At 42.4% G+C, this 15,069-nt stretch overlaps 2 protein-coding genes across 5 annotated transcripts; one reads left to right on the top strand and one right to left on the bottom strand.

Annotated features, from left to right (window-relative positions):
* Positions 1–53: 53 nt before the first annotated feature.
* Galt (Galactose-1-phosphate uridylyltransferase) lies at positions 54–10,599 on the bottom strand. 4 transcript variants are annotated; one of them, XM_065447597.1, is made up of 11 exons: positions 10,216–10,599; positions 8,835–8,925; positions 8,550–8,722; positions 8,331–8,406; positions 7,474–7,664; positions 6,912–6,968; positions 6,372–6,494; positions 6,150–6,282; positions 4,971–5,054; positions 3,723–3,877; positions 54–863 (listed from the first exon to the last, which is right to left on the bottom strand). In XM_065447597.1, exons 2-11 carry the CDS (start codon positions 8,851–8,853, stop codon positions 807–809), a joined length of 1,068 nt encoding a protein of 355 aa, XP_065303669.1. In that variant the 5' UTR covers positions 8,854–8,925; positions 10,216–10,599; the 3' UTR covers positions 54–806. The 4 variants fall into 4 exon arrangements, with proteins under 4 accessions (XP_065303669.1, XP_065303731.1, XP_065303599.1 ...); XM_065447659.1 differs by lacking the exon at positions 10,216–10,599 and adding an exon at positions 9,171–9,306; XM_065447527.1 differs by lacking the exon at positions 10,216–10,599 and adding an exon at positions 9,032–9,163.
* eIF3f1 (eukaryotic translation initiation factor 3 subunit f1) lies at positions 9,312–11,385 on the top strand. The gene is made up of 2 exons (XM_065447744.2): positions 9,312–9,860; positions 10,744–11,385. The coding sequence occupies exons 1-2, from the start codon at positions 9,443–9,445 to the stop codon at positions 11,142–11,144; spliced, it is 819 nt and encodes a 272-aa protein (XP_065303816.1). The 5' UTR covers positions 9,312–9,442; the 3' UTR covers positions 11,145–11,385.
* The last annotated feature ends 3,684 nt before the right edge of the window (positions 11,386–15,069 follow it).

Genomic DNA, 15,069 nt, shown 5'->3' with positions numbered 1-15,069 from the left:
CCATGAAAGAAATTCTGCTTGCACTGGCGACCAAAGTAAAGAATGGCACGTCGTTCTTGAGTAAAAAGAATGCTTTAATATTCTGTCAGTAGCAAGTCTATGCGTGCATATCAACGAAAAAATAGGACCAGCAGCTTCCCTGCTTACGAACTCGATTTTGACTCGAATATACTATATACGGGACTAGATCTTAACATTCAAACAACCTATGCACATCCACTTTGGCTATGAACATTATGAAAAACCTGCAAGCACCCATTTCTCATGCCTGACTCTTTTGTTGAAAAACAAAATGGCGGCATTAACGCTAGTAGTATAACAATTACTTCATTACATTTTTTTCTGATCCGGCAATGTTGATGCTATTTATACAGGTAGTGTAAAAAGTTAACAGGATGCTGGATCTGGGAAAAAAAATTTGCTGAGCCTGGGCATGCAGCCTGGATTTACAATGTGCTACTTGTACTAGCCTACGCAAGCAACATAATGTTGTACTGTTTCAATGTCTGTAAACTAAAACTGGGCTGAAATTATACTTTTTCAAGGAACCTGCATTCTGCAAAGTTTTGACCGTGCCTGTATGTGCATAAGGATGGTAAAAATGGCAAACTGAAATTCATTCTGCAGCATATTTCGGACATCTAGCATCACAAGCAAAATGCAGTGTACAAAATTGCATGTGCAGTATATGCAACGCTAGAAAACATCGAATCGCAGGTTGTTTATATATATATGTAGAGGCAGGTTATCTGCCAATAGTGTAAAAAATAAGAAGACTAGCTTAGCAGAACCAGCTTTGTCACTAATCAGCTTGAGCACTGTGTGTAGTGAACCTCGGACTGGGCACGTAGCACATCGGCAGCCTGAAAATAAAAAAAGAAGGGGGCGAGTAATTCCTGCACACACTATATGGAAAGCTCTTGCCTATTTTTCTACTGGCAGCAAATACTTGCTATGTTGCCTGATTAATGGAAAGATGAAAGACTGGTGCTTAGGCTACCTTTACATTCATGCATGAGCTTTCTGTGGTATCGTGGTCTTGTTACCTCGTTTTTCAGTGGCTAATTAACGAAATCCCATTTGTATTATATAATACAAGTTTAGCACCACTAAAACACCAAAAAATTGCAGAACATCAAATTTGCTTCACATATTATCAAAGTAAAAAAAAAAAGTTTAGGTACCTAAATATTCTAAATATGTTTATCACACAACATTCTTATTACTGTAGATGGTTGCTAGCAAAGAAATAAATCGACTAATAATTATTGTTTCTTCATTCACACTGATTCAGAAATGGCACAGCATAATGCGAAGAGAGAAAAGAATGGATATCTGCACTGATGTACTATTACAGAACCAGTGATTTTTCAGTTTGAAGCCAAGAATTATAAGCACTACACCACAGGTGCTTTAGCGGAGCGCCCGGCTGCGTCCGAAAGGCATGTGCTTGCCTGACGCGCCACCTTGCCGCAGAAGGTAAAACCGCTATGAACCTAATATTCAAGTTGTAAGAATTGCCGCAATAAAATAATATATTTGGAATTGCTCAAGTGTCTGAAGGCATTTCACGCAATACATTGCATTTTCATTTCTTATATATATATATATATATATATATATATATATATATATATATATATATATATATATATATATATATATATATATATATATATATATATATATATATATATATACCAGAAAAAAAGCAGTTCTGGGTCCGGGTAAATATTCACAGTGAAGTAGACGCGCGTATGAAGCGGTTTATTGACGTTTCGGCCGGGGTCCGGCCTTCATCAGCCATCATGAAGGCCGGACCCCGGCCGAAACGTCAATAAACCGCTTCATACGCGCGTCTACTTCACTGTGTGTGTATATATATATATATATATAATCCTTACATTAACAAAGCCGTTACGCTGTGTTGTAGCCAAGACAAGGTTTTTTGCTCTTTCAGTACACCTAAAACGTGGTCCGCATAAACAAACTTGCACACATGGCATGGTTCTGAAACGGGTTCATGGCCACAACCTCCCGAATAAAAGATCTTTGTGTCTCCTAAAGTGTACTCCAGGTTTGCGCTTTACAAATCCCGATTCAAACGACCTCGTGGACGGGCTAGCAGCACTGGGGGCAGCCATTTTGCTTCGCTAGACCCGCTTGACGCGCTCGCCGCGCTCCGCTGAGAAAGCTTTCTAGCGGAGAGGGGGCTCCCGTCCGCTCGCCCGCTCACTGCTGAACGGGTCGCGCATGCGCACTTGCGCTTCCGCTAGCCCGCTGAGCGGAGCGGACCGTCAAAAACGCTCTGCTAAAACAGCCTAATAGGTGAACAGGTTAATAACGCCGGTATTTCATTGGTCAACTGTCCTTCCACATCGAAAAATGTCCAGAATAAGCAAAATTAGTACATTTTGTGAAGTGTGCTTTGCGTATACTTGTGTGAAGCAAACATTCTACACAACGTCGTACAGCAAGGATGTACAGCAAGCATTGATTGATCATACAGCAAGCATTGGATGTAATGTAGCTCTCACAAAGAAGGGCTTAGATGTACATACTTGTGTGGTTTGGAAAGTAACATCAAATGGGTACAGCTGGGGGGGGGGGGAACCTCCGTAGCTGGGCAGAACATTGCACACTAGATGAATTGTTTCCATTGTTACGTTTGTGACATAGTGCGGTGCGCGAAAGCTAGGCTCCAGCTCTTTTTCCTTGGAGTGGTACTGCGGTTCACTGGAAAAAGTTTTGCAAAGGTACAAGGGGTTCTCAAAAATCATGTGATGGCCTTCAACGCATTGAAGGGTCAAGGGCTCCGCAGTAAGTGAGGTAAATGGAATTGAAGAGTGGCTGGAGTCTGGAGCTCTCCTTCTTGCCTTTCTTTCACAGCCCCTTAATTAGCCCTTGTATGCTATTTGTGTTCAGATGGCATTTGTTTAATGTTAAAGGAATTGTACTGTATTACAATTTCACTAATAAACAGTTCAACTTAAACAATCTTTCTAGTTGTTCGTTATTGCGGAAAGAACTGAAATTTGTTTCAATGGAATGGAATACTAGAATGCACACAATGACATCATCAGATTCACTGTTGGAGCATGAGAGAAATAAAGTTCAGTAGTATAACTTTCTGCACTAATAGGTAGGCTTTTTTCCACACCAAATAAATTCTGAGGGTATTAGTACTACTGTTTCAGACAGTTTGATTTTGTGATTGCTTTCAATGCCCCACTAAAAAGCATATTTTTGAGTATATGACGATTCGAGCAGCAAATGTGAAGGTTTTGCATCTAACTGGAACAGCACAGAAACAACAGGGAAGAGGTGACACATAGTACTGACAAACAACAGATTTTGTTTTTTTAAGCAAGAGAATTTGTACACGAAAGGCAACAAATAAAAAATTCAGTGGTGGTTTAGCGGGAACTGCAACAGAAATCGCATCTCCGTAAGGTTTCAGATCCATGTCCACATACAGTACACGCACACACACACGCACATGCCCTTCTAAGGTCTCCCATCCCCTCTGTACCTATGACATGTGACTGGCTTCCCACACATCACACACACATGCACTTTTTTTCTCACTTTTACACTCCTAATGCTAACACATTAAAAGGTAAAAGTGAGAAGCTGTGATGGATGCACTTGTACCAGCAAAAATTGTAAAAGCTAGCATGGCAACTATGCAAATTCCTTTTCAGGTAAAGCAGTTGACATACTTGTTCTGGTGTCAGATCTCTCTGAGGCTGCGCAAGCATCTCGTAGCCAACCATGAACTTCTGCACGGTAGCTGATCGAAGCAGCGGGGGCAGGTAGGTTGCATGTAGCTGCCAATGTGACGCATCCTCATTCAAGTATTTGCCAGTAGGTGCGCCTAGCACGAAGAATGCAGATACTACATTTCAGCATGCTCCACTGAAACATTGACAAATTATGAAACAAACTGGCAAGCTTTGCAACATGTACAGCCTCTAGCACAGTTATCTGGAAGTGGGAGGAGTGTTGCACTTAAAAGATACACTAGAGCCATTTATTGGAGACAAATGGCTTGAGACAGCTGGCTTTGAGTATGCATTGCCTGATGGATGCTGCCACTGCTCGCACTTCTCTCTCCATAAATGGTGTTTTTGCCAAAGGCTACATTCTTTGTTTGGCAAGCCTTGTCAATCTTAAAAGGGCAATGTTCCTTCCTTGCCTGCATTTTTTGTCGGTTCACTGCAGTGTTAATTGCTGTCGGAGAACACTACAACTAGTGGTGGCCTGCTGATTAGTCGCTGCTCAATGGGAAGTACAGAAACCTGTTTTGACCTGGGAACCTCCAGCATATGGTGCTTAACACACGCTGCAGCTCACTGCTTTTGTGCTCTAGACAAATGTGTTGGGGTATGTACAAGTGAATTATATATAGAATAAAAACTGTGGTAGCAGTGTGTGCTTTCAAGCTTTTTCATTTTGGATGACAACAGTGCAAGCAAGGTACTGGGCTTCCTAATATTGAGGTTAGTACACCTTTCACAAAGTTCAATGTTTTTTTTTTTCTTATCTAGAAGAAAACAGGTCCGACAACATTTTTTAGATGATTGTTATAGTTGGAACGAGGGGTATTAAGAAGTATGCTGCTCCAACATAGAATGTAGACAGAAAATCTGCACACTCTTCAAAGCTTTTGAGTGTGACTTCCCATAATGTTACCTCTGCACTGAAGCTTTTTCCAAAAGACACACACTTGACCAATGATACCTATTGTAAAGCAGCACCTTATGATTGAATAACTGTGAACCTTGCAAATTATTGTCATAGTGCTGGGCATAGTCTCCTATATACACTTCTGCATACTTATTTATTTTATTTATTTATAGATACAGTACTGTCAATCCCAGTGGGGATTATAACAGGAGGTTACCCAGCACATAGTCTGCTATGTACCGGGTAACATGTGGTTAATAACGTTAAGAACAAAATCTCACCATGCCAACCCATAGAGTATGGGAATGAGGTACTGAACAGGTTGTCATACTTTGTAAGCAGTTTTCTCATGATACTTGCCAAATCTGCAAATTCAACAAGCAAACACACGGGGCAATAAGCATTTTAATAATGTGTGCATGACTGGTTCTCTCTGTGGTACTTGATGATGGTAGAAACCCAGTGAAAGTGTGTGTGTGTTTGAGGTGTCCAAGCATTGTGCATTCCACATGCCATAGCTACAGATGCCACTCACAGCTACTCAAAGGTAAACTTCATCAAGTTCTTTATTGCTAAATGTAATACAAAATATATTCAGGATGTATTCCTAAAATGATATTGCGCATGTGTTTAAGTGGCACATTGAGTGCCTTATTCTATTCATTATTTGGACAGCCTGAATATTCACACACCCTAGGCCTAGGCAGAGAAAGTAGCAAGGCAAGAGGGTAGCAAGGCTTCAGTGAGATGAAGAGAGGAGTGTGACAAGGAATCGCACAGGAAAGCAGATGTTTTCTTTTAATGCTAGTGCATGATGGACAAGCTGCACTCCTACGAATTCAAGTCAATCATCAATAGGTAGCTCTGTTTCACAGCATGTCTGTAGCACTTGTTTTTATGCTAAAGAGTAGAGAGCACGTATAGCAAAATTGTGTGCTACATTCTGTGTCTTTTCCAGTTACTCAGCCCCTACAGTTCCAGTGAAACAGCTACAATTAAGCTTAATTTGTTTAAAACAAACACATTAAATTATGAAACTGTATCACAGAGTTGCAGCCTATAGCTCTACTCACGAGTTTGAGGCAAGCACAGAGCAATGCAAGAGAGCTAAAATTAAAGGTTACATTTCCACAACATACCTTATCAGTACAGTCGGCATCTAAAGTTTACAGACCACAGGATATGAGTAATGATTGACTTTCCGTTTGTGACTACAGCGAGTAGAACCATACAACAATGTGTTATTTGCATATACTAGTACAGCCTACAAATCTGAATACCAGGCTGTGGAAATATTCAGCTTTCTTTTTTCAGATCTTGCAGTCAATAAACTATGGTGCTGACTGTGCAGTATTTGCCACTTCACAATTTAGTTGATGAGCTGAAACTGTTTAACAACATGTCAACAAAGCAAGAAGAAATCTCTGCGTAAGTATAGTGTTTGAAGCTTGTCATGTCACCTGATTTTTCTGCAGCATTCAGTTCATACAGCCTGGTCACGTGACGTTTAGGTACAAGCATGGTCTCGTATGGCCAGACAGCCCAAAATGGCACCAGAGCAACCCAGTGGTCAGACACCAAAACAATGCGTTCCTGAAGGGCGGTCAGATAACAAGAGCACGCAAAATGATATCAGGGTATCACATTTCACTGCAGCAATCCCAGACAGGAGGGGCACTCACATTCTTTTTCAGTTCTCGGGACACATAGTCCACAAGAAGTGGTTTCCCAGTTTTTTGAAAGTAAGCCTTCTGGGATTTGTCCTTCAGTCTTGGTTCATTTGGCATAAATGAACTTGCCCAAATCTGCATTAGGGAAGAATGAAGGACCACATCTATTGCCTCGATGAAAATAAGCTAGAATGTGCAAAGATGGACGTTTTGCAGCTGGCAATAAACTTTACACTGCTGTCTATGCTGTGCTATAAACACCTTTACAGCATTTCGCTAGCTAGCTTGATCAGGCACACTTAGTAATTACAATCTGCACATAGTCATACAGCTCAGCTCTCTGCTATGCAAGAGAAGAGATTAACTCCTGACACTGAAGTGAGGCAAATTATTGCCATAGGGACGGGCTTTGAAAGGTATGTTCTAGGGAACAAGAACAAAGGGGAGCCACGTACTGGCAAGGCATTGGGATATTGGAAAAAAGCATACGGAGCTTCACTAAGCTGAAGTGCAGGTAGAAGATGTCCTAAACCTAACGAGTGCATAGATTACCTGGCAGTGTGGATGAGGGTTGGAGCAGCCCATAATTTCCCCTTTGTTTTCAAAAACCTGGAAGAAGACATTGCAACTGCAAGATTTGTTTTTTACAAGAAACGGAACAGTGAAAGTTCTAATACAGAGGAGAATAGCTGAGTTGGAGAGAATATTAATATGAACTGAGCCTGTCGTGAATTGTACGAATCCTTCCAGGTCTGTCTTTATTTGTTATTGGCCTAGCTGTGGTGTAGTCTTAATGATGCTATTAGGTCAAACGTGGCCACACCTAAGACAGTTCGCTTTGATGGGCACAATTTAATTAAGCACACATTTCCGAGATCAAATTATCTTGTTGCGTGATTTTTCAGGATTTAAGAGGACTGTTGTCCTCACATGTGAATGGTGCTACCATGACTAGGATGCTATCTCCCAATTTCCACCAAGTTGTACATCAGGTCACACAGATAACTGAACTGTGTTCTCCTCACTTTCCCTGCATGCACATGTTTACTGGCAGAGAGGCAAGAAATTAAGGTACTTGAAAGTGCAAAATTTGTACTGTGCTGCGCCCACTAACCTGAACCCATGTATAAGTCTGGCCTAACTGCTCGGTCTGTAGAGCCCACTCATCGATCACAGTCTCCACTTCGGATTGACTCATCAGGGGCAGAGTCACGTTGGAGCATGGATGGAAGCACATCACTCGACAAGTGCCTCTAGCCTCGGCCATGCGGAAGAGGCCAGATTCATCAGCATTCTCTTCAGATTCTACAATACATTTAAGACAGAGGAAAAGAGTTGCAAAAATTGAGTTCAAGTTCATTAAACAGCTTTTTGGCCCACGCCAAAGCAGGCCTTCTATGCTGTTTAACTATTAAAGCCATGATGGGAGTTTCAGCATCTCCTAAAAGCCTCGAAAAAGATAAAGGAAAGTGACTGTTCAGCTGAAGTGTGCATGTCAATGTTTGCACTGTGCTGCTACATGGTTATTTGTACCTGATATATATTAAGGATGAAATCATGTTATAGCTTTTGAAAGTGCTGTCTAGAGCGGCATGTTATCTGGCAGTACAGGCCCTCAGTCAGGAAGCTGTGCAACGTGCTATATTTTGAGACTGCTGCTCAATGGTTCCACACATGAAGAGTGGGCTTTCACTAAGACTTTGACAGGCTGCATCTCTCACTTTATTTGCTGCAAGTCATACAAATGCTGCCTGCAGATGTATGCACTCAGTACAGAGTTTTGCCTTACTACTCTGCCTCACGACAACTTGGCATGCAAAACTGGCTTAACATTTTGAACCAGACATGCCATGGCAAAAGGAACATGTCTGCGAAGCTGAAAGAGATATATGTGAACTATTGAAAAGAATCTTTGCCCTGCTGTGGAGCTAAACCAGGCTTAAGATATTGATGATGATAGTAACAACATACCAGGACTTGGGGCATCCTCCAGGAGAGCTGGAAAGTCATTTCTGAATGTAAAGGTGGATTCATAAATCGGATTGACCTGTAAAACAGCAAGTACATGAAAAAAGAGACATGTCGAAGGGACATACTATTAAGTGGAGGGAACATTGCGTGCACGTGGTAAACATCACAGAAAAGACCGAAACTTTCGTTATATCGAGACAAGTAGCAAATGGTGAATACTTCGCCATTAGCTCTCCTGGCTCCCGGACAGAGTGGGTTGTTTGGATCCAAAACGCGCGCAGTCGACACGTCGGTAGCTTTCTCGGTTTTACCCTGCCAAGGACGAAGTGTCCTTTGCGGAGACACGAGGACCCATTCGTCTTTAAGTGGGTTGTATCGAATGTGAGGGTGCTCTGAAGTAAGAAAGCAAGCAAATCGTTTTCCTACCTCTGCCATATGTGGAATATAAGCTGATCGCGCACATTGAGAAATAGAATGTGAGAACACAAGTTTTAAAATACCTACTTTTGGCGACAAACGTCATCTTTGTTTGTAGCGGCCGTTAAATTTGACGAGTGCACAACAGCAAAACTCAGGGGCGGCTCGCTCGCTGTATCTGCGAACACATGATGAGAAATCTTTATCAGCAATTGTAAGGAGGCACGCATTGATTCCACATGTTATCAGCATGTCATTTGACGTTAGGAGAGAATAAGACAGACCTGAGCATTGAGTAAAAGCATAATTAATCGTTAAGTAAAAGCAAGAACACGGTGTCTACAGCTTGTACGCGCAACACGCACGTAGCACAGCGTGTTTGCCACATCGTCTGCTCTAAAAGTTAAAAGAAAGCAGTCTTACATAGAAGCTTTGGCTGCCGAACTGTGTTTTTTAAACTAAATATATGCAGTGCTACATTACGATTTTCATTTTATGCCTTTTTAGTGACAAGAAAGACGATGCATTGTGCGGCTAAAAGAAGCGAAGGCGGTGAGGAGTCTAGCAACGCAGAGATGTCGGCCATGTTGAATTTTTCTCTTCGCTGGCGCATGTTTAGCCGGACGGCCGGAAAGTGATATTCAGTGACAGCTTTAAGTGAGTTTCACTAGTTGTGCCGCGTTACAGCGTTCATCATGGCTCCGAACATAACGGTGAAAGTGCACCCCGTAGTACTTTTCTCCATCGTTGACTCCTACGAACGGAGAAATGACGGCGCGGAGCGCGTCATCGGCACCTTGCTCGGCTCTTATGAGAAGGGAGGCGTAGAAGTGACAAACTGCTTCTGCGTGCCCCACAACGAGTCCCAGGATGAAGTCGCGGTCGACCTGGAGTTCGCCAAGAACATGTTTGAACTGCATAAGAAAGTGAACCCCGCCGAAGTGATCGTCGGCTGGTACGCGACCGGCCCCGATGTGACCAGCCACTCTGTTCTCATCCACGACTACTACAGCCGTGAGGCTACTAGCCCCATTCACTTGACACTCGACACCCTGATGGCAGACAACAAGATTACCATCAAAGCATACACGAGCACACCTTTCGGAGTCCCAGGTACAGGGCGCGAATAATTCGACCAATGTTGCGCGCTGCATGCTGCCCTCGCGATGAAGTACAGACGTGCAGCCCAAGCGGTTACCTTTTTACAACGACGGGCATATGGTGTGGCCACTAGCGTTAGTGGCCTGATACACTACCACACGAGAGAGCTTGAGTGACGTTTCGTTTTTTGATGCAGTAAAATGTCGCTATGTTCCCATTACAATGCTTTTAGCGAGTGCCGCTGCCGAGTTTTTACTCGTTTTTGCTTGTTTGTTAGTTTTTCATTTTTCCATAATTCTAGCTTAATTAGAGCAGTCTCGTTTCGCGAGCTCTCTGGCTCTTTAGTTAGAAAAAAAAAAAAGCTTACCTTGTAAGAGTAACAGGTACAGTAGATCTAGAGAATGTGGTTGACGACTGTTTCTTTCTTCTTATGTATAGCGGCCCTATTAGCAGGTGTTGTGAGTTAGCAGCTGAAAACCAGGGAGCTGTTCCACCTGTGTGCAACATATGGCTGAAACACGCTCCTAACACAGGAGAGCCCCTGCACTTCTTTAGTACTAATGTAACCGCTCTTAAGTACCGGTGGGCACAAACACGTGCACGATAAAAAGAAAAAAAAAGTGTATCTTCTCTTTTTAGTGTAGCTGGATGTGTCATTCACAAGATGACTTGCAGCTTATGAATTCCGTGTTGCTGTGTTTTCCATTATCGTTCATTCAGTCATGATTTCCTCACCGCTTTTGTTCAGCATAACATAGCTGCACTGAAAATTTAATTGGCTGAAATGGTGGGCTTTGCATTGCTCATTTTTGAGTTTTTATTTTTATCATATGGTACACCACTGAATATTTGGGAAATGCTGTTTTATTGCATTTTCCTATGTTTTCATTTGCAGGGAAGAATGTTGGCACCATGTTCACTCCATGCAAAGTGGAGGTTGTCGGCTATGAGGCCGAGATGGTGGGTCTCAAGCTTACTCAGGGCACAAAGCACAGCAAGCAGCGGAGCGTCGAGTGCGTGCCAGACTTCGACGCCGTGGGTCAGTCCTGCCGCGAGATGCGTGAGACCCTGGAAGTGGTCATTAGTTACGTGGATGACGTGCTCACGGGTAAAACGCCACCTGACAACCATGTGGGGCGCATGCTTCTGGACATCATCCAGAGCATCCCTCAGATGGAGAATGACAAGTTCCAGAACATGCTCAACGGCAACATGAAGGACTTGCTTATGGTTGTTTACCTTTCGCAGCTTACAAAGACCCAACTTGCTCTCAATGAGAAGTTGAGCCTGCTTTAGGCACTTAAGACAGTTGGGTTATTCATTGTGAGCAAGTATATAATAAATGCACGCAGTGTTGCTTGTCCTACCAGACAGATCTCCCTCAAACATCTTTTCTTGAAGGAATGTGGACACATTTTCAAAGTTGTATAAACACTAAAATACGCTTCTTGCTTGTAAAGAGATTACATTTAGCAATTGTGAACGTTGGGAAACAAAACATTCTAATTTGTTAATAAATTCATCTCACAATGCCTAACCTGGTGTCATCGACATTACTGTGACGATGTGAATAATTTGCTGGTGTTGCAATAAGTCTGAGTGTGATGATGAGGCTCATAAAAAATGACTGCTTTGCAAGTTTCTTCTGGCTGTGCTTGCATGTGGCAGCTGCAGCGATCAAAGGAACGGAGTGATTGGGTATGATACAACCACCTCTTAGGCACTGAAACAGGAACCGTTCATTAAAACAAGTATATAGCAACCTATGGCACTCTGCCATTAACGTGTATATTTTATAAGGTTTAGAGGGCTCGATTTCTCATTTAAAATAAGAAAACTTACAAGTAAATAACGTCACAACAGTAGTCCCAAAAATGCAAATGGCCGAATCAGCATAGAAAAGTACATTAGACATTCTTGGACAGCCTTAGCAATCTTGGAAAAAGGAAATAGCTTACTCGAGGAGGTAGTTGCACTTGAATGCTGAACTTGCCTTCCTCCATATCTCTTACTCCCATAATGTGAAGCGATGATTCACTTTTTTTAAAATTTCCTTGTTTAGGTCATTTCCTGCCACTAAGGTCTTACTAACCTAGGTCACTAACCTAGGTGTTGTAACATATTGCATTTCTTCTTGGCTTTTGTCCTTGCCATATGGTAACATTAACCAAGTTTAAGCTGAACCTCAATTAAGGGCTACTTTGGCCATGTAGCGTTATACAGTTGCATTTCAATGTAATAAACACAACTTTGGAAAGGGTAATGCAGAGTTTTTCTGTTAACGATAGTAAGCACCTATGCGGTTAGGCCCTCCGTCACTGATAACTGCAACAGGCTGCAACTGAGTGTAGTTTAACTGCAGTTAACATGCCCCTCATACTAGGTTATTAGCCAGCATATTCACAGGTGGAGGAGGACACTCAATCTTGTATCTTGATTAGCACCTTGATCTTTATTTTAGCTGCCCCACTTGACAAGTTCCATATTCATGGGACAGTTCTGTAAGCTTTACAAGACCCATATATAAAGTAACAAGTTTAGTAGCAAAGTATAAGAAATTTTATTTGCTTAATTTAAACGCACTAGCACATGCTTACATAAAAATCTTTACATGTGTTTGTGACAACGGATGCTCGATAATGTCATGTTGGTGGTTCCAAGTCACTTTTCAGTAGCTGCTGGAAGACAGTCCTTGTAAGAGATCTGTCATCAGCTGCTAAAATGTTCTACCTTATTTGAAAAATATTTCTCTTGAACCAGTATGTTAGTCACCTGTTATGGTTAGGAAAAGTGGCAGTTCTTTGAGGAAAGGTGGCATATGATGGCAGTAAAGGACAAGACAGGAAGGAAATGGGATAGACCCTTGATGCCCTTATGAACACAGACTTACACTGAATGTTAAGGAAAATCAAAGTTGAACCATTGTAGAAGATTCTGTCACAATTTGCTCGGATTGGTTAATCACGTAACTAGTCCTTGATATAGAACTGATGTTTTTGCTTCCTGATATGTTCATGATGTCACTTAGACCTAGCTGCTTGGTCCTAATAGAACTGATGGCTATCTTTGGCACCAACAAAACAGCAACATGTTTGTACTGCATCGAAGGTACACTTTTCACTAACAGCTCGTGGTGCTCATGTCCTCTTTAATACGTAATTTTAAAGCTCAGCTTTAAAATCTGTTTCACTAAAAAAAAAAGATGCGTACTTTTCATTCTTGCTTCCTCTCTGTGGTTGCGGTTAAACCGACTCTTCTATTCACTTTGAAAACAAGCCTTTAGATAAGGGCCAACTCATACTTTTTAAGATTCAAATACATGAAAAGTTCATGTGTATAGCCCATTGTTTACATGTATAACCCATTAAAATGTCGGCACTGCCAGGTCCAATAGCTTGTCTCGAAAGTGCTGGCTCAATGCATAAGCTCGCCGCGCTAATGCACATGCTCACGGAGATGTATGCGATGAATAAATGGATATGTGCAGATTGATTGAAGCGATGAAAAACAAAGGTATGTTTATATATTGCATTAGAATAGTCACATAGACAGGTCCGATCACTTCTCTTAAAAGTGCTGATTCAGCACATATATTCTTCCCCATGCTAATGCACATGCTAATGCAGATCTACATAATCAATTAACTGACGTGTAGATTCACTTTCCCGAAAATAACAAGATAAGCCTATATCCCATACGATGGTGTCACAGCCAGGCACAGCCAGGCACATTCTCTAAAATCAAAAACACTGGTTGAGCGCATGCATTACTCGTGCTAATGCATGTGCTGACGGATATTTATGCAATGAATAAATGAATATGCGCAGATTGGCTTTCCCCGAAAAGTAAAGGTAAGCCCGCAGCCCGATACAATGTCAACCCAGCCTGGCCCAATCGGGCCCTATCACTTTCGAAAGTGCTGGCTCAGCGCATACATCACTCCTCCTGCTAATGCACGTGCCGGTGCCAATGCACACCATGAATAAATTAATATGTGCAGATTAACGTTCCCAAAAGAAAGAGAAGCCTATATTCATTCCATTAGACTATCGGTATAGCCAGGTCACATCACTTGTCTAGAAAGCTTATGCCAAGCCACGCGCTAACAACGATTTACATGATGAATAAACGGATATGCGGAGATGGGCTTTAGTAAGCCTACAGACTATTAGAACATTGGCACAGCCTGGTCTAATCACTTCTTTTGAAAGCGCTGGTTCAGTGCATACGTCACTCCCTCTGCTAATGCACGGGCTGAGGACAATTTACGCGATGAATAGACTGATACACGCAGATTGATTTTCCCGAAAAAAATTGACCGAGATTACAATACTCGCTAATGTGAAATTTGAGCGCAGCTCTGTACGTGCTTTCATTTCACGATATATTGACTGACGCTCACAATCTGTCTCGCGCGGCAGGTTACAAACGAAGCGGGGCGTGACCGACTTGCTAATTTGGAGGTCTCGAGATTCAGCGCATGGGTGACGCGTGGGTGCGATTGACAGCAGCTGCCGCTGACAGACCCCCCAGACGACGCACGCTACTCCAGCGCCACTTCGTAGCCATCATTGCCGCACTACGCTTTCCTTCTCGCGCTTTCGCCATACCCTTCTCCCGTCTTTCATCCCCCACTGCGCTCCGAGTTCGCTCTTTCAATCTTTGCTCTGTTCGTTCGCTTGGTTACGCCGACGCTCCCCACAGGAACAGGCGCCAAGAGGTGCGCTGTAAAAGAAAGGTAGGTACGCCTATAGGTCATTAGAATGTTGGCACAGCCAGACCCAATCGTTTCTCCTGATGGCTTTTGATGGTAAAGCGATTTGCATTGAAGCAATGCTGCCACACACCATAATGCTGAAGTCATCCTTGTTTAAAATATATAATCATTCTCATACTTCCATTGCTTTCGATATACCTGTGCGTCATACACCGTCTCCGGTATCAGCCCACTTTGCTATGACATCGTTTGACAAGGTACCCCATTAGCGTGACGGTAGACGACTGTATGATGACGACGCAGTGACGATGGAATGATGTAAATGGAACGACAAAAGTGGTATGACAATGAGATGATTGTGAAATTATTACAATTTATTCGCTTTCTTTATCACAGTGAATAATGTGGTCCCTCTAAGCACACAGTGCTTGTTAGGATTACGATGGTATAACTAAGCAGGACGGCGATGGCATGATGACGCACAGTCTCGATCACAATGAAGCT

Source organism: Dermacentor albipictus, chromosome 1 (genome assembly GCF_038994185.2).
Source record: "Dermacentor albipictus isolate Rhodes 1998 colony chromosome 1, USDA_Dalb.pri_finalv2, whole genome shotgun sequence".
Taxonomy (NCBI): domain Eukaryota; kingdom Metazoa; phylum Arthropoda; class Arachnida; order Ixodida; family Ixodidae; genus Dermacentor; species Dermacentor albipictus.
This window is presented reverse-complemented; position numbering and strand designations above follow the sequence as displayed.